At 29.4% G+C, this 20,689-nt stretch overlaps 4 protein-coding genes and 1 non-coding gene across 5 annotated transcripts; 1 reads left to right on the forward strand and 4 right to left on the reverse strand.

The window, feature by feature from the left end:
• Positions 1-420: 420 nt before the first annotated feature.
• Positions 421-1,206, reverse strand: LOC126672880 (probable E3 ubiquitin-protein ligase RHC2A). The gene has a single exon (XM_050366827.1). The coding sequence runs from the start codon at positions 1,204-1,206 to the stop codon at positions 421-423; it is 786 nt and encodes a 261-aa protein (XP_050222784.1).
• A 1,751-nt stretch (positions 1,207-2,957) lies between these two features.
• Positions 2,958-3,031, forward strand: TRNAN-GUU (transfer RNA asparagine (anticodon GUU)). The gene has a single exon. It is a non-coding gene; the product is annotated as a tRNA-Asn (tRNA).
• Positions 3,032-12,168: 9,137 nt separating this feature from the next.
• On the reverse strand, positions 12,169-12,921 carry LOC126672881 (uncharacterized). Its single transcript, XM_050366828.1, has one exon. It carries the CDS (start codon positions 12,919-12,921, stop codon positions 12,169-12,171), a length of 753 nt encoding a protein of 250 aa, XP_050222785.1.
• Positions 12,922-14,687: 1,766 nt separating this feature from the next.
• Positions 14,688-15,548, reverse strand: LOC126675443 (uncharacterized). The gene has a single exon (XM_050370084.2). It carries the CDS (start codon positions 15,510-15,512, stop codon positions 14,787-14,789), a length of 726 nt encoding a protein of 241 aa, XP_050226041.1. The 5' UTR covers positions 15,513-15,548; the 3' UTR covers positions 14,688-14,786.
• Positions 15,549-17,404: 1,856 nt separating this feature from the next.
• LOC126672882 (uncharacterized) lies at positions 17,405-18,139 on the reverse strand. Its single transcript, XM_050366829.1, has one exon. It carries the CDS (start codon positions 18,137-18,139, stop codon positions 17,405-17,407), a length of 735 nt encoding a protein of 244 aa, XP_050222786.1.
• Positions 18,140-20,689: the final 2,550 nt, after the last annotated feature.

A 20,689-nucleotide genomic window follows, 5' to 3' on the forward strand; every position in this document is an offset into this window, starting at 1 on the left:
TGAACCGACCGATGCTCAATCCTACTTATGTTTATGATGTCGTCGACTTATTTTTTTGTCGGACACCAACTTTCGATTTTTTGCAATTCGAAACATTGAACAATTTTCCATAAAAAATGCGGATGTGGACGTGGTAACAATGTTTACTTTAATGTCCACGTCAACATTTTTTATGACGAAAAATTTATAGGTGTTCCGAATTGTAAAAAGAAAAATGATTGTTTTTGTATTAAATTGCCAAAATTAAAATTTCATGTTAGAACTGCAAAACACGCTAAAGTTTATAATTTTTAAAGCAATTAAGCCTTTTTTATATTAAAACACAAAATATTACTTCAGATAGTCACCATATCTAAAATCTGCCTTTCAATCAAATATTTTATACTTTTACATAGCCGCCGTAGGAATCACAAACCTCTACTATTCCTGTCCTTCATTTGGCTCTCTGTTTTCTTCTATAGGTGGTTCTAATTCTGCGGGCATCTCATAGCGACAGATTGGACATGAGTGGCTAATCTGCAACCACTGGACAATGCAGTCATGGTGATAACAGTGCGAACATGGCATCCGGATTGCTTCATTCCCCATCTCAATCTCGTCCAAGCATATCCTGCACGAGTACTCGGGATTATGAACCGCCAGTTTTTCCAATTCTTGAATGGATAATTTACTAGCAGGTATTAGCTTGACTTCATCTTCCATGGACTGCAATTCGGCAATCGTGATAAGTTCTTCTTCATATTCGCTGTACTCTAGTAATTCATACATCGCATCAGCTATATAAACACTAAATAAGACATTACAGACATTATCAGTACTGTTGTTTTTAAAATACAATTCCATATTTGTATTCAGATCTTCAATAATGTCTTTTCGATTTTCTTTGCCAATTCCCATTCTTCTCAAGATTGGCAACTCTTGTATCGCGGCATTTATTCTATCGTATGATGAATTTGTTGTCATGGGAATATGAACTTCATACGAAACGGGTTGTGATTGAATTAGAATCTCTGGTACAAATAAGATTGATTCATCTTGAGGAGAGATAGTGAAGCGTTCAATAATGCCGATATGATGAAATTGCACGGTAATTGTTGATTGTGTTGCCTCTGCTGGTGTTAAGGACTGACCGTTCTTTTGCTGTTTTTGTGGCGGTGGATCATAATTAGTTTGACGGTGTTCTGTAAAAACATGGAGGAAGTTCATGATTATTTTAATTTTTTTCAAAGATCAAGCGAGAACTGAGTTGATCGGAGATATTATGAACACATAACACAGTAATGGATATAAAAAAAGAAGTGTTTTTTTTTATGAATAAAAAAAAAGTGTTATACATGCGTATATATAGAGTTATTATATTTCCTAGTTCTACGAGATTTAGGAAAAGGAATTTAGGGTTCATTAGTTACACATGTTTATCTATCCTATATATAAAAGCATGGATGGAGTGTGGGGAACAGGCAAAATTACCGAAAAATCTTTTCTAATATATTAATAAATAAAGGTTTTTTGGTCATTGATTAATTATTTATTTAATTTATTATTAAAAATATATATTTAGAGTCCTAATTAAATTAGTATGGTAAGAATTATTAATTAAAAACTATTAAAATAATTATTAAAATTAGAGTACTAGTTAAAATAAACTACTATATTAAGATAAACTAGAGTACTAACTGAAATAAACTATTATGCTGAAATAATTGTCTAAATTACTAATTAAAATAGACTACTTTAACTATTTAATAATTACTATTTTAATCATATAAAATTCTAAATAATGTAAACAATTTCAGTAGACTATTTTAATTTTGTTTTTATATATTCTATTAACATTTCTATAATTATAAAATTTGAATACCGATTAAAAAAAATAAACAGTTAAAACACTCATCTAAAATATTTAATAAGATAAATTATTCCAAATTAACTATTATTTCAAATTTTATTTGATCATTTGACGAATCAAATTACGAGTCACGTGTGAAACACGTAAAGCGACACTAGTATATATATATTGGGATGTGCAACTAATATTTTATTTAACCATATCGAATTATAAAGCTTCTTTTTTCTTACAGATTTTTCACTTTGAATTACTGGATTCTAAATACGGCCCCTTTTTACTACCCACCGTCCCTACACTTTACCCTTTTACCCTTTTCCCTATTTCTATACAAAATTAAAACCTCTCAATCCATTAAAACTAAAACCATATTCTATACAAGGGGCTTCCGGCTACGACCGAAAACGTCGCAACCGGGTTTTTTAAAAAAAAGAAAATATACAATTAATTGTTTTTTTGTAATTTTAGTTATTTAATCGATTTAATATTTACTGAATATTAGTAGTATGACTTAATATTTTTTCGTACGGCTGAATCATAATCTGTGACCGAACCTTTGTAACGCTCACCCCGAGCACATCCCAAAAACTTTTGTTTTCTCCCGTTCTTATGAGACGAAATGACTAACTCAAACCCAATCCCTTGTGGAAGGACGCCCACTCCTTGTGGAGGGATGTCCCTCCGGGACGTCCCCCCTTCTGGGCCGATGTCATTTAGGGACGTCGGCCTAGAATTCAGAAAATAAAAAAAATTGTTTTTTTATTTCGGAAAAGCCGGAAAAACTTGTTTCTGAACGTCGATAATCGTTACCCGACATTTTAATTGATTTTTTATGTATTTTTTTGAATGAGTTGAGAGAATTTTTTAGTTTTAATTTTACTAGAAGGGTAAAAATGTTTTTTATAGGGGCAGTGTTAAATAAAAATGGACGACGAATACTAAAACCCTTGAGTTATCCTCTTTAGAGTCATTCTCTTTACATTATCCACCAAAGTTCTAGTGGATATAAATTTTAGTCAGGTTAATGGTCATATTATTCATATAATTTTGGAAAAAAAATCATATAATTTAAGCATATTAATTTTATATTATAAATTTCTAATAAAGAAAAGCTGGAATAGCTCAGTTGGTTAGAGCGTGTGGCTGTTAACCACAAGGTCGGAGGTTCAACCCCTCCTTCTAGCGTTTTAATGCTAATATTTTGATACCAGATTTAGCTATCCACAAAAATAACATTTTTTTTTACAAAAATACGCAAAAAAGAAAAACTGCACATAATTTATATGCTGTACGAATGTGACCGGATATCAATATTTATTTGTTAATTTCTTTTTTTAGATAATTGGAGGAGAGGGAGCGTTTGTGGGAGGAATTGAACCCACGACTTTAGCAGTTTTCTGCTTATACCATTTGAGTTACAGCTCGTTGATTTATTTGTTAATTTCTTATTTTTAAGGAAATGTATTAATTTATTAAGTTAATTAATGAGTGGTTTAAAATTGTATTTTTTTCATGGCCAAAAAACTATTTAAATTGGACTTAATGGCGTAAAAAATCACGAATTTTAGCGTGTTTTGCAAATTTAGCATAAATTTTTAATTTTGGCAAATTAATACACCAACTTTCAATTTTTTACAATTTTAGCACCGATCAATTTTCCTTCAGAAAAATAGAGAAAAGTGATGATGTGTACACCGGAATAACCACTATTTCGGCGTCCACATCAACATTTTTCTGACGGAAAATTGATCGGTGCTAAAATTGCAAAAAATCAAAAGTCGATGTATTAATTTGCCAAAATTGAAAGTTTATGTTAAATTTGCAAAACACGCTAAAGTTTGTGATTTTTTACGCCATTAAGCCATCAAATATTTATGAAGAACCAAATAAAATGGAAGTGAATAATGCAAAGACTACAGATAGATTTCTCCACAAAAAGGTATTCATGATGAACTGAAATTTAAATCTAGTCATAAAAATAAAACAATTTAAATTTATTTGATAAAAATTATCAACCCCTTTTCATTATCAAACTTAAATTATTAATTGAGGATTAACAGAGTTCATGCAAGTTGTTACTGTCCTGCTGCTACATTGCAATCATCAAGGCCACTTCTCTGTTGCTCCAACATTGCTGTTACAAATTCCAGCTCACCAACAGTCAGTTAATCCACAGCTGGTTACAGCTCATTTAAAAGCTCATAAAATGTATAAATAGAATGCTATATTTTAGCTTTAAACTTTGATTTGTAATTTTTACAATCCAATTTAATATAGTTGATTTGTTCTTTGATTTCCAATATAGTATAAGAGCGGGTCCGAGCCCGGAAGTTGGCGTTGCCACCGGTGTTGCCGCCGCATTTCCGACCATTGTTGTTCTCTGTTGTATCCAAATGATCCAGATTGATTTGATTGCTGTTCTCCGTTGCATTCAAGTGATCCAGATTGATTTGATTGGTATTCTTTTGATTTATTTTGTTTGATTTTGGATTAATTGTTCATCGTTATTGATCTATTGTTATTCTTCTCTGTTCTTGTTTGGAGCTGCATCAATGGAAGCTAATTGGTTGGATCAATTTGATCATCTGTATTTTTCAGGTTCAGTTTCATTATCTGATCATCACACGGTGAGTCAAATTTTATCTCTCTGTTGGATCGTTGCTATCAACGCTTTCAATTTCAATTTTAGATTCCTATTCTATCGATTCTAGAAGTTTCAATTCTAAAGTTTCAGTTCAATATCGATTGATTTCAATTTCAGATCCTATCTCTAATTTCCAACACTGAAATTTCTATCTCATTCTTTGATTCTTTCAGTTTATAATTCTCATTTTCGTTGATTTGTGATGAGGCTGGTGTATCATTATCCGTAATATCAATTTCTTTCAATTTAACCTAAATTTGAATCAAATTCTTAACTCCTCGTCCTTGATTTCTTATTCAATATTTATTAAGTTCATCTCTCAAAATCATCCATATATTTCTGGAAATGCAAAAGTTTGGAGATAATATGTTTCTTTTAGCCTACAAAATCAGATTATACAGGATTGAAAATTGAAGGTTCCTAATGTTTTCAAGAGAAGTGAAGGTTTTAATGGAAAATACATTGAAAAATTGTTGGTTTAGCAATTGAAGCAAGTTGTGAACAAATTTGTGGAAATAAATAGTGTCTAGTTCACTTTGTATTTGATAAAATTCCTCAATGAGATAATCGACAACAAAACCATCAGTTTTTGAATCCTCAGTTTGTTGAAGCTGAAAATAGCAAAGTGATATAGTGAAGGTTAAAGTCAAGAAGCTTATGTTCTTTCTTTTACCTCTAAAACTTTAAACCAAATACTAATCAATTTTTAATTTTTAAAATAATCTTATTCATCCCCCTTTAAGGTAGTATTTAGAATTTCAATTTTGTTCTCTGATTTCCAACAAGGATTGAGTCTGGTCGGGGACGATTTATAAAATTTTATTATTTTTCAATCCGATAGTTGATGGAAACAAATACGGAGGCCCCTCTACTTTACCAGTTTTGTTCGAGAGTCCCTTACTCTATAGTTCTTTACGTTCGGGTCTCTGTACTTGATAAAATCCAAAAAAAAATGACAAGTGAATCTCACTCTTTGTTAATTAACAGAAAATAGTGACATGGCATTTCTTTCTATATATTAAGGTCTATGTGGCATCAATTTTAAGGATTTATTTCATATAAAATTACAACTTGATAAATAATTGTAAAACAAAATATATATGATGGCAAACATATCATTTTATCATCCTCTTCTTTATATTTTAAGTCTCTGTATTATTCTCAAACTTCCGAGATTAAACCCATGAACACCAGATCCACCAATTTTTTGGTTGCGCTTATTTATTAGGGTTAAATGCAAATTCATACCTCAACTTTGATCTAATTTGCAATTACAACATAAACTTTTAAACTTGTCAATGTCAGTAATGAACTTTGCACTTTTGGCAAATCGATACACCGATATTTGTTCGAGACATTTTTACTGAGTTGGAAGTCGGAATTTCCACGTAGGCTGACAAGTTGGAAATAAACGGTGTTTCGATTTGCCAAAAAAATAAAAGTTGATGCCTGTTTTTGCCAAAATTTTAAAATTAGTATTGTAATTACAAATTACATTAAAGTTTGTGATTTCATTTACAAACGTGCCAAATTACGTAGCAAATACTGAAATTCATTGTGTCAGTATACGTGTTCTTTCTGGCTTCCAACTCAGCAAAATTGTCCCGGAATAATCGATGTATCGATTTGCCAAAAGTGCAAAGTTCATTACCGACATTGCCAAGTTTAAAAGTTTATGTCGTAATTGCAAATTAGGTCAAAGTTGGTGTATGAATTTGCATTTAACCCTATTAATTAAAAAGCAAACCCATTTTACTGAATTTTTTTTAAAGTTCCTTAATTTATGTATTTTGTATATTTTTTAGGGATTAAAAGTTAAAAAATCAGACTATTTTTTTATTGACAGTCTCACATAACGCAAGTGAACTTCACTTACCATTTTCCGTCCATTTACGAGTTTCAAATATGGATTTTATCAAGTACAAGGACCTAAACGTGAACAATTTTAAAATAGGGTCTCTCGAATGCAACCGATAAAGTAGAGGGGACCTCGTATGGATTTTGCCTAAAGATATTATTGCATAGAAGTTTATTATTAAACTCTATCTTCTTTCTAAACAAAAGATAGAATTAGAATCCCCTAAAGTTCATTTCAACTTGAAGGGGTTATATTTACGATTTACACCATTCATTGTAATAAAGAGTACTATTTTTTATTATTGTGGTATTTATTCTCTACTCATGTCTTATGCTTTACATTATTATTTTGTTTTTGTTTGTTTAACTATGAGTAGCTAATCCCTTTTTTTACGGGTTGTTAATGATTGGCATGTTATTGATTAGGTGAATAGGGTTCGGATTAGTGATTAAGGTTTGTTTTGTTTAATGGAATTCATGCTTAGATTAAAGTGATCTCTTAATTTATGTTATGTGTTTAATTAAGTGAACGAGAATTATTTAATTAAATAGACCTAATTAATCATTTGCTTAGGGCCGCGAGGGTGGTTTAACTTAGGTGGTTGTTAAGTTTGCAATTTAATCGTAGTTGATAAGTATTATCAAAATCTAATTACGCAGGAGCGATTTAGATTTTGATGTATTAATTGAATCTCGGTTCTTTCAATTTTAGACTCGAGAGAGCGGAATTGATGCTTTTAGATGAATTGACCCGAACCAATATCACTAATTGACCCGATTATCTAGGATTCGTTATGGCATTAGCAACCTCAAGACATCTTTATTTATTTGTTTAGACTCGCTTAATTGCGAATTGTTTTAATTTGAATTGTTTGTTTAGTAGTTAAATTGTTCATTTGTTTAGTTCTTGTTCTGTTAGTTATTTAATTAAATTAAAATGTTTTCTTGCTAAACGAATTGAGATTCAAATATTTTCATTCTCGTCAAATCTTTTCATCCTCGTGAGTTCGATACCCGGACTTTAATCCACTGTATGACAAGTTGAGATACTCTATATTTGTTGGTCAGTAAGGCTAATTCTGCATGTAATAATTCATGGTTAAATTTAAAAATAGCTAAAAAAGATTTTGAATATTTTAAAATGGCTAATTCTAATGATTTTAAAATTTAGCCCAAAAATAATCAACACAATTCTGGGAAATTATATTTACGAAAATGAATCACTGCCCAACTTATTTATATCATTTCGTTTAAGATAAACAAGGACTACATAGCACTACGAGTCTACAAGTAATTTCAACCCAAGATACATATATCACGATATACACCAATAAAATATGCAACTTTTTAGGGAAATTTAGGTATTTACTCCAAAAATAAAAATATTTGCACATTTTACCTCAACACAGAAAAGTTGTAGAAAATACCTCACGTTTTTTTCAGATTTATGTTTTTACTCTGAGTTTAAAAATATTTATGATTTTACTCCGTTATCATCTGGTTATCATAAATCCTTTTGTAATTATATTTTTGCGCACGTTATCATCCAATTATCATAATCTTATCATATTTCATTATCATCTAGATATCTTACTGCAGTGTTATGATAACAACATGATAATATACTGATACTGAGATGATAATCAGATACTGTTTTATCATAACATAATCATAGATATTATCATAACATTATCATATTTCATTATCATCTAGTTATCTTACTGCAGTGTTATGATAACAACATGATAATATACTGATACTGACATGATAATCAAATATTGTTTTATCATAACATAATCATAGATATTATCATAACATTATCATCTTGATACCATAAATATCATCTCGGTATCATATGATAATGTTATGATAACGAAATATGATAATATTATGATAACGATTTTATAATCAAACATTATTTTATGCAGAATTTTTTTCCCCGCAATGTTATGATAACTACATGATAATAGAGTGATACTCATATGATAATCAGAGGCTGTTTTTTTATAAAAAAAATAATTTTTTCTGCAGTGTTATGATAATGTGATGATAATGCAGTGATACTCATATGATAATCAGATGCTGTTTTGTTTGCAGAAAATCGTTTTTTTCATCATAAAATCGTTTTTCATGCAGCTTTTTAGATCTAAAATTGAAAAAAATCAAGATTAATTTATTTAGATCTGAAAGTTAAAATGAATTGTATATATCACCACGAATTAAGAAAAAAATCGCTAAAATCAAATATGAAAGAACGGCGGAGCGACGACGAAAAGATGGCGGAGCGACAACGGATCGATGAAGGAACGATGATGAAAAAAAGAATAAAAATGGAGAAGAAAAGAAGAATAAAGAAGAAGAAGAAGAAGAAGAAGAAGAAAAATGACGAAAAAAAAAGAAAGCAGAGAAGAGAAAGGAAAGAGAAAGGAAAGAGAAAGGAAAAAAAGAGTAACAGGTGGTATATTATTAGAGTAAAGAAAATATAATTAGAGTAAAATAATAATAAAAAGTAGGTATAATTATAATATAAATATGTCTTAGAGTAAAAAAATAATTATAGTAAAAGAGTGAGGTATTTTCTCTATCTTTTCCTTCTTGAGGTAGGAAATCCTATTATTTTTAAAAAGAGAGTATTTTTCCTAATTTTCTCAACTTTTTATTATAATCGAATGGCTTATCCTTTGAAAAACCATAACCTTTTAACTTTAATTCGTACTCATGTTATAAAATCTTTTATTTTACTTAAAATTTTTACCTTCCGTCTTTCGATTGCACCTCGAAGTATTAAATTATTATCTTTTCACTTAAAAAAAATTCAAATTCAAATTCAAATTCAAATTCAAATTAATATATTTTATATTTTAATGCGTATATTAAATAATCTTTATGTAAAAATTTAAACAATTCAACCATCTAAAAAAATATTTTAAAAATTAATAATTTCAAATCAAGCTATACAACCAAAAACCGCCACCATCTTTTTTCGACCACCGACAACCATCCATCGCCGGAAAATAATCCGTCTAAAAATTAAATAAATATTTAAAACATTTTTTTACATCTTAAATGATTAAATAAATAATTATTTATTTTTTAAAAAATATTTTTTTATCCGGAGAAGACGGCTGTCTTCTCCGGCGGACAGATGCACCGTTGACAATCAATTATAAATATTTTTTTTTCAAAGAAGAACAAATCTGAAGAAGACGGCCGGAGAAAAATTCTGGCCATAGAAATGGAGGCGGATGGTGGTGGATGGAGAAGGTGGGGTGGTGGGTGGATGGAGAAGGTGGGGTGGTGGGTGGCGGTTAATGTGAAGTGGTCTGGTTGGGTTGGGTTGTTTTAACTTTTTAATTTTTCTAATTGAATTTTTGGAGTATTTTTGGTTTTTTGATTTTTTTTTTGGTGAGGTGTCAGCTGACACCTGACATGGTGCATATTTTTGTTGGGTCTGACATGAAAAAGTCGCCTCCATGTCACTTTTTTTTTTTGGAAAAAATCAGCGATAGCTCAGAAAATTTCGCGAGCGCCGCCACAAAAATAAAAAGGTTTAGTGATCGTTTTTAAACATCATACGATTTAGTGATCATCCATTTATTCGCTAAGTCCATTTTATTTTTTTTGCTTAAGACTGATTCATCATTTCAATGAGATGACCTTTCTTCTTATATATATTTATATATTGTTATCTTTGGCAAAAAAAACCAAAAATCAAAAGCTATGGGTGATTATTAGCCAGAAAGAGTTTTGATTTTCATGTACTTTTTAAACGAGGAAAGACTCTATTTATAGAAAAAGAGGAAGGAGACAACGAAATAAAGAGCAATAAATATACAGTCGACCCTCTAATAGTTAATATTCTATAAATTAATAATTCTAATAATTAATAGAAAATTGAGAGAACCAACTTCGTTCCACGTCGGATAATTAATAATTCTATTATCTAATAATTAATAAAATTTAAAATATATTCTACATGAATATTAATTATTAGAGAGATTTTTTTAAAGAAATATATAACAATTAATGATTTATTTGAGGCAATACTAACCTTAATTCATAAAGTGGAAGTTAAAATACTATCAAATTATAACTTTTTTATTCTTTTGAGAAATTTTAAAAAAAGTTATTAGATAAACAAATTAAAGTAAGTAAAGTATCTCTAGTATAAAAAAACATTAAAAACTATTTTATTTTATGAATATAATTTCTTAATAATTATTTTTTGGTTTGATATCAATTGATATTTTTTAAATTGAATATAAAATTATTCTTTTAAATTGAGTGATCGTAAAGTGTATTTAGTTAGTTTTTTTATAATATAATATTAATATCAGGTCTTTTAATATAGATGCTTTAAAATATTTTTTATAATTTTTTTATACGAATTCAATAAATTAATAATTCTAATAATTAATAAATTTTTGATCCACCAGTGTATTAATTATCAGAGGGTTGACTGTAAAAATATTCTAAATTAAAAAAATTATAAATATTATGTAACATTTCATAAAATTAAAACAGTAACAATAAGTACACAAATGAACCGAACCAGACCAGACCGGTCGGCAAGCCGGCCAACGGCGCACATGTTGTAGATCGAAAAGGATTTAAATTCTTTTTAAATTCAATCAAATCTCAACAATAGATAGTAATCACAAATTCACAACTCTATGTACTATTCCTGTTCTTAATATATATGCTCTTCGTTTTCTTTTATAGGCAGCTAAGAAGCATGGAAACTCCGACAAATTTGCGTTTTCCGTTTCGGAAACGTTTTGGAAACCGAAAACTCTTGGACACCCGTACGAAACGTTTCAGGCCGTTTCTGTAAATAATAAAAATTAAAAATTTGTAAAAAAAATTAAAATTATTACCTACAAATAAAAAAATCTAACTAGTTACCCATAAATTTTATATTCGCATTGCCCACAATACATCAAATATACTTATTTGTGTTGAATTATATTATACTTTTTTATATATTTATAAAATTATAAATATTAAATATATTAAAATGAATTATTTTGTTAATTATCATAAGGCTTAATTTCTTAAAAACCCCCCACCTTGTACTTTTTTTTCGTTTATACCCTGACCTTGTAAAAACACCATTTGTACCCAATTTTGGGTTTTTATGTTTCATCTCTACCCAAAAGCATTAAATTGTACTCTTTTTATTTAGAAAAGAGTTAAAACATACTTTTTTCTATTTTTAAAAATACAAATAAATCCTTAAACTTAAAAAATGATCAAATATATCCAAATAATTAATTAATTTTTTTAATTATATAAAATAATAAAAAATTAAAAAAATTATTATTATTTTTAATTTTTTTGTCAGAAATATGTTTTAAAAAATTAAAAAAAAAACAAAAAATTCGGAATTATTTTTTTAAAAAAAATTTAAAAAATTATTATTATTTTTAATTTTTTGAAGAAGATGGTATTTTTGTACTATTAATAACGTTAATATCTAATTAGTATATAAGTTAAAAATAAAGGATTGTTTTAAACTCTTTTTCAAATGAAAAGAGTACAATTTAATGCTTTTGGGTAGAGATGAAACATAAAAACTCAAAATTGGGTACAAATGGTGTTTTTACAAGATCAGGGTATAAACGAAAAAAAAATGCAAGGTGGGGTTTTTTTAAGGAATTAAGCCTTATCATAAATATATAGATAATATTTTTATAAATATATTTCTATATTTTTGTTATTTGCACGTTTCTCCCACGTTTCGTGTCCTTCGATCATTTTGAAAAACTTTCGTTTCCCCGTATCCGTTTCGTATCGTTTCCCGTTTCCGTTTCCGTACTACCTAGATAGGCAGTTCTTCTAATTCTTCAGGCATTTCATAGCGACAGATTGGACAAAAGTGGCTAATCTGCAACCACTGGACAATGCAGTCCTGGTGATAACAGTGCAAACACGGCATCCGAATCGCTTCATTCCCCGTCTCAATCTCATCCAAGCAGATCCTGCACGAGCTTTCGGGAGTATCATCAACCGCCAGTTTTTCCAATTTTCGAATGGATGATTTACTAGCAGGTATCAGCTTAACATCTTCCATGGACTCCATCTCAGCAATCCTGATAAATTCTTCTTCATAGTCGCTGTACTCTATAATTTCCCCCTCCATTGTAACTACATTAACAGCAATTAAGACATGTCCGACATTATTAATATTGCTGTTTTTCAGATACAATGCAATCTCTGTACTCAGTTTATTCATAATGTCTAACCGAGTTTCTCTATTGATTCCTATGCTTCTCAGGATTTCCGACTCTTGTTTTTTGGCATGTATTTTATCAGACGGTGAACTCCAGATGGGAAAACGAACTCTATATGAAGCGGGTGGTGATCGAACCTCTTGTAAAAATAAGATCGAGTCATCTCGAGGTAAGAAAGTGAAGCGTCCAAGAGCGCCGACGTAACGAAATTCCAAGATAATTGTTGGTTTTGTTGTAGCCTCTGATGGCGTCAAGAAGTGGTTACTCTTTTGGTGGTGGTGTGGGTGGGGATCAGAAATATAATTTACAGGGTCATCTATACGAAAACCAACGATGTTCATATTTTCTTTAATTTAATTTATCAATACAATATGAATACAAAGATAATAATCAGCATATATATTTGCTTGTTTACAATGATTAGGATATGGAATTCATTATTTGTCTTTGATTCCTGTTGAAATTTTGCTTTTTTCCTGTCAGGAAAAGGAATCCGGTTTTGGGTGCTACATGGATTACAATTTTTATTTTTGAATTGTTGTCTAATGGTTTTTAACTTTTTTTTTTTACTCTAAATGAGAAGTTCTCTTTACATAATCCACCTGAATTATATAAAAAAACAAAAACAAAGGCATCAGTTGGAATAAATTGTTTTGAAATTTACAAAATTTTACTAAGTTTTACAGATTTCAAATTTTCGAAATATAAAAATTATAGATCACGAATTCACCGTTTTAATTGAATATAAAATGAATAAATCTATAAAAATAATTTTAAAATAGTGATCATTATAATGACGATCCATCATCCACAAAAAAGGTGAATTTTAAACTTTTATGTCAACAAGATGAACTTTTAAATTCTTAAAAATGAAAGATTGTGGAGGATATAGATTTTTAAACTTCTTGGATTATAATAACCTTTTGATATATCAAATGATTGGTTTTATTTAAATTTATAAATGTTATAAAAATTATATCTAAAATTTTCCAATTAAATGGTGTGTAAATCTACATGATTTTCATTCTACACTTCTAGTCTAGCCAAACTCTGTCTAGGTTTATTTATTTTGAGTTGAAATATTTAAAACGTAAAATGTATATTTGCATTAGTATAATTTTTCCATTTATTGCCATTAAATTTTTACACTTTTTTTTAATCAATATATAGACATTAGATTCCTCCGGGTGGAAAAACGAAGCATGTGTACTTCACACGCTGTTAGTGCAACTGGAATAAATTATTTGTTTGTTTCGTTTTCTTTATTCTATTGAAATTAAGTTTATTTCCTGCATTTATATTTTTTGAAATTAAATTTCTAAATTGTTTTTATTTTCGCTCTAATAAACACTAATAACATTTTTTTACGACAGAAAATCTAATAAGTATTTATTAAAAAAAATATAAAAGTTCAATATTGACAAATAAAAATGAAAAGATCCATGCCAGGGAATTCAAAAATGCATTACATGCCTAATTAAAATTTATAATTCAATTATCATATAACACCCGATTTAGATTAGAATTTTTTTTTAAAGAATTATCACCTACCATATGCCATTTTTGTGTAATCTACACTTGCAGCAGTCCTGTTTGTCTATGCATTCAAATCATTAAATTCAAACCCTCACATCATAAAATTCGAATTGTTATGCTGCAGATTGCACAAATTGAAGATCGAAAGAGGCACTGGAGCATATGTAAAATTCTATAAATGTCTAACATATGTTCAGAAAATCATCATACTTTGAAAATTCTTTTAAATTCTCATACTTCATTCTATGAATTCGGAGTACTGAGTAAACATTTATGTAACTAAAAATTACCATTAAACCGTATCATAAGAGACACCATAAAGATCATGAGCGATCCACGGAATCAAGCTAGGAGGCGGATGATCATGAGACAGAAAACCAGCTAACTAATCATCACTTAGTGAAGTAAGATGATCCGCAGCAAAATTCGCTTCTCTGCAAATGTGACAAATCTTGACCTCCCACTTGATCCGCACGGATCGTATTATTTGATAAACTAATATGATCAAAAACAGAACAAATCATAATAACACAAAATATTTCATGATCTTGAACAATCATCAAATCAGTAATTAAACAATAGTTCTTCCTTCACTAAATCAAATAATATTATACACGGCATAACTTGCTAAACACATAAAAAGAGTTATAATAAATTCATCAAAATCCTATTATTCTTCTACAGGCATTTTATAGCGACAAAGAGGACACAAGTGACTCTTATGCAGCCACTGAAGAATGCAATCTTGATGATAAAAATGCGAGCACGGCATCCGAATCGCTTCCATTCCCATCTCCATCTCCTCCAAGCAAATCACACACTTCTTCTCTTCCAAATTCTCATCATCAAACACAAATCTTTCCAATCCAGCAATCGACGATTCGCTCGCCGGAACTTTACGATCAGTATCATCTTCCATAGACTCCATCGCAGCTCTCATGAAAGCATCTTCATCGTAACGTTCCCACTTCACTACATCTACACCAACAAAAAGATTACCGCAGGTTTTACTTGTTGTACGGAGTGCCACCTTTTTAATCTTAGCCCATACAGCCGTCAAGATCCTTTGTAGATATTCTTCATCATGAATTGCCCTACACATCAAGAAATCCAGTACTTGTTGTTTGTGGTGTTCTTCATCGGTCAGTTTCGAGCCGTCGCAGGAAATACTGAAATCAAATGTAGATGGATGCCATGTATGGGTTTCTCTTATATACGACATTGTTGAATCCGCACGTTCATCCGACGGTAGAATATCACAGATGTGATGAGTTTTACGGACTCTGAAGCTTACGTCGATTTTACTCGTGGATTTGTTGCGTTGTTTCTTGATTTTGAGAATTGGATTCGCGGGAGTAATTGAGCTTTTCATGTGAAATTTAATGTTTTCTTCCATATCTTCTTTGAAACAGAAAGGTTTAGGGTTTGATTATTAGTGAGAAAGAAGAAGAAATAAGTGAGTGAGCTCTTGGTTTGATTTTGTGGTGTATTTATAGGGTTCTGTGTGGGTGTATTAGTATTTCCGTATATATCAAGGATTAGGATAAGGAACTGATAAGATTTAATCAAAATCCTAAATGTGGATTATTAGCTAAAATGGTATCTTTGCACCTTGTATCAAAATGATATCCAACCTTTAATTTGTATCAAAATAGTACCCAACCTTCTAACATGTGTATCAAAATGGTTTTTTAAACAATTTCCGACCATTTTTTATGACGTGGCAACCGGAAAACTAATTTTTTATATTTTTGCCACATCCTATGACAAATAAGATTTTATATAATTTAAAAAATTAAAACGAACTCTTATTTTACATCAATAAAAAAATTATTTTTCCGGTTGCCAAGTCATCAAAAGTGGCTGGAAAATGTTAAAAAACCATTTTGAAACAATTGTTAGAAGGTTGGATACTATTTTAATACAAATTAAAGGTTGGGTACCATTTTAATACAAGGTGTGAAATTTGTGTACCATTTTGGCTAATGACCTGTGTTTGTCGGTTGGAATATTTCACTTGTCAAATGTTCTTTTTTTACTGAGTAAATTATGTTAACTATGGCTTTTTGTTTAAGGCCAAACAAAATGATCCATATTGAGGCCTCTGTATGTTCACAATTTTATTTATTTGGTTGATTCGTTAAAGAAGTAGAATTTGTACGTTCCATGCCACAAGATGCAAAATCCCACTTTTCTTTTGCAAAAATAACAAAAAGAACCCTGTTTATAGTAAACTCTCATGATAAAACATCTTTTCCTTTCTATTTTGGTTCGGTTTAGGTTCAATTTTCTCGAGTTCAATATTGACAAATAAAATTGAAAAGGTCCATGCCGGATAACCCAAAAATTATACTACTATAATTCAATTATCATATACACCAGATTTAAGATTAGAATTTTTCTTTTTTTAAAGAATTATCACCTACCGTATTGTCATTTTTGTGTAATCTACTCTTACAGCAGTCCTGTTTCTGTCTAAGCATGCAATTCATTAAATTCAAACCCTCACATCATCAAATACAAATTGTTACGCTGCAAATTGCGCAAATTGAAGATTGAAAGAGACTGTGGAGCATATGTAAAATTCTATACATGTTAATATATGTTCAGAAAATAATCATAATTTGAAAACTTCTATTAAATTCTCATACTTCAAATTATCAAAAAACAATATTCATACTTCATTCTATGAATTCCGAGAGGTATTAAACTTGAGAGGGTGCTGAATTATGCGAAAGTTTTAAAATGGGTACTGAATTTTGTTTTGTTACAAAATGGATACTGAACTATGCGAACGTTACAAAATGGGTACTCTCAGTCACTTTTTGCTGACATGGCTTCTTCCTTTGCCAAATCAGTGGAGAACACGTGGCTGCGAGTACCCATTTTGTAACGTTTCGCATAGTTCAGTATCCATTTTGTAAAAAAAAAAAAATTAGTACCCATTTTGAAACTTTCATATAATTTAGTACCCTCACAAGTTTAATATCCTAATTCCGAGTTCTGAGTAAATAAACATTTATATAACTAAAAATTATCATTAAACCGTATTTTAATTACTTAACGTGCCTTTACCTTTCATTAGCACGGAATGTATTATTTGATAAAGTAATTAATATGATCATAAAAAGAACAAAGCATAAAAATACAAAATAATTCATGATCGATCTTGAACAGTCATCAAATCAGTAATTAAACAGTAGTTCTTCCTTCACCAAATAAAATAATATTATACAGGGCATAACTTGCTAAACACGTAAAAAAAATTAAAACAAATTCATCAAAATCCTATTCTTTTTCTACAGGCATTTTATAGCGACAAAGAGGACACAAGTGACTCTTATGAAGCCACTGAACAATGCAATCTTGATGATAAAAATGCGAGCACGGCATCCGAATCGCTTCCATCCCCATCTCCATCTCCTCCAAGCAAATTACACACTTCTTCTCTTCCAAATTCTCATCATTAATCACAAATCTTTCCAAACCCGCAACCGACAATTCGCTTGCCGGAACTGTATGATCAATATCAACTTCCATGGACTCCATCGCAGCTCTCATAACATCTTCATTGTACGGTTCCCACTTCACAACATCTATATCAACATAAAGAGTACCAAAGGTATTCCTTGTTGTATGGCCTGCCAGCTTTCTAATCTCAGCGCGCACATCCTCTACGATCGTTTTTCGTTTTTCTTGAAGAATTTCCATACGAAGCAAGAACTCCATCGCCAGTCTCATGGTGGGTTCTTCATCGATCAGTAACGAACCGATACTCGTAACACTCATTCGGATCGTATGAGGACGCCATGAACGGGTTTCTCGTATATAAAACGTTGTCGAATCTGCAAATTCATCCGATGGTAAGATTTCATAGAGTTGAAGAATCCTGCCGTATCTGAATTGGATGTCGATTTTGCTTTTGAATTTATTCTGTTGTTGCTGTTGGTTATTAGGGTTTGGATTGACCGTGGTGGTAGTAATACGGCTTCTCATACGATAATCTGTGTACTCCTGCTCCATTTTTCTGAATTTGAAATAGATTTTTGAGTTTTGATTTATTGAAAAAGATGAGAAATTAAGTTGAGTTAATTTACTCTTGTTTGATTCTGGCGTGTATTTATAGGGTTCGGTGGGTTTATTATATTTCCTTTTTCTACAAGGAATAGTTAGGAAGTAATAAGATTTAATCAATATTTGTTACGGATATTATTTCCACAAAATCCTAAATATTTTATACTTTTGAAATATTTCATTTTTCCTATATGGAACTGGAATTGGCAATTGGAATTTTGAGTGTTGTTTTTATGTTTGGGATCTTTACAAAAATACCTTACATTTTTATTTTTATTTTCAAAATTTAACCCTCAAACATCAAGTTTTTAGTCAATAGCTCATCGTATTTCAATTTATATTTCTTTTACTCTAAGAGCATCTCCATTGCATGTTGTATTTTTTGTGCTATTTTTAACACAAAATAAGATAAAATGCTACATATAGCACATATTATTGAAATTCACTCCATTGCAAAATGCTAAATTAAATGCTGAATTTATAATTTTATAAGTGATTATCATTATTGATGGCAAATCTGTAAATAATTTAAATATAATAAAATTTGCCATATGCTAAACTTTCTAACAAATTTGGCACAAAGTTTAGCATATGCTAAATTTAGCACATGAAATAAAAGTGCAATGGAGATGTATTTTTTATATTAAATGCTAAATTATAGCATTGTGAGATAATTTGGCACTAGAGTGGAGATGCTCTAACATGCATCGCAGTTTCAAACAGTTTTAAATATGGGTTAATTCTATATAAAATCACCACTTTTACACGTTTTTCCATTTTAATCACGTTTTTTAAAAAGTGTCAAATAAAATCACCACCTTTCATTTCTTTGCAAATCTATCATCGATGAAATTCGATGTCTTTTTTCTTCCAAATAAATGTTTTAATTTGACTAATGTCTTATTAACACACAAAATACATTCCTTTTACTCTTTTCTTGTTGATTTCGGTTGTCAAGTCAACAAAGCTAAACCGAATTTTCACATTCGTGATAGATTTGCAAAAAAATGAAAGGTGGTGATTTTATTTGACACTTTTTAAAGAACATGATTAAAATGAAAAAACATGTAAAGGTATTGATTTTATATGAAATTAACCCTTTAAATATTTACTAAAAACACAATTTAAAACTGCTTTTTAAAATTGTTTCTTAAACAGTTTCTAAAAGAGTTCAAAAAACACAATTTGTAAACGTTTTTTAGAAATTGTTTTTTTAACAGTTTTAAAAAAACTCAAAACGATTTAAACGGTTTTTAAAAACACATTTTGCAACCTTTTTCAAAACAGGTTTATTTCCTTCATATATAGAATTTGATTTTGAGTTGAAATATTTAAAACACGAAACGTATATTTGAATCAATGTATTCTTTTATTTATTGGCATTAAATTTGTACACTTGTTTTTTTATCAATATATAGGCATTAGATTCCTCCGTGTTTCATAGGAATGAAGCTTGTGTATTTCACGCACCGTTAGTGTGATTGTATAAATTATTTGTTTATTTTATTTTATTTATTTTGTAAGACTAATCCCCAGCATTGTTTTTACATTAATTGTATAAATCTTTTTTCTCTCTAAATTAACACCATTAATATTTTTGGCAACAGAAGAATATAATATCTATTAAATTAAATATATAAATCCAATGTTGACGAATGAATAGGAAAAATCCATGCCAAATATGGAAACCCGAAAATGCATATATGCCTTTTCAAAAAAGCCTAATAGCAAAATAAATTTAAATTTTTACGAATTATTATAAGTTTAATCAATTTTTTTAAATTTTTAATAATAGTCTAATTTCAACTGCTCGTTGCAATTTATCCATTTTTTCAATTAATTCAATTATTTTCAATCTTCCTATTAGCTGCTTTTTTCAGTCATTTTTGGATTCAAACTCGTTCTTTTTTTTTCTTCAATAACCGAAAAATTAGAGAATTTAGAATTTAATTTTATGTTATTTTTTATTTTTTTTAATATTTACGTTTAATTTTAAAATTTTAAAAAATGGATTCATGCGAAACAACAAGCGAAAAAATCTCACCCAGCATCAGCGGCATGGCAGCTAATTACAAAGTTAATTTATAAATTCAAGTAATAATTAGAACAATTAAATTGATTAGAAATAAATTGGCTAGAACTGTAACTAAATGTTAAAATTAGGTTATCGTTATAAAAATTAATTTTTTTGATTAAAATTGCAACAATGCGTATAAACTTAAATTTATTTTGCTAAATTAGACCTTATAATTCAATTCTCATATACACCTGATTTAGATTAGAATTTTTTTGAAGAAATTGTTATCACACACTATTTATGATCCTTAAATTCAAACCCTCTCATCATCAAACACAAATTGTGTTGATGCAACTTGAGCAAATTGAAATTGAAAGAGACTGGAGGATATGTAAAATTTTATAATTTTTAATGCATGTTCAGAAAAATTATCATAATTAAAAGATAATGTTCTTGAAAAATTCATTTTAATTCTCATATAT

Source organism: Mercurialis annua, linkage group LG3, assembly GCF_937616625.2.
Source record: "Mercurialis annua linkage group LG3, ddMerAnnu1.2, whole genome shotgun sequence".
NCBI lineage: Eukaryota > Viridiplantae > Streptophyta > Magnoliopsida > Malpighiales > Euphorbiaceae > Mercurialis > Mercurialis annua.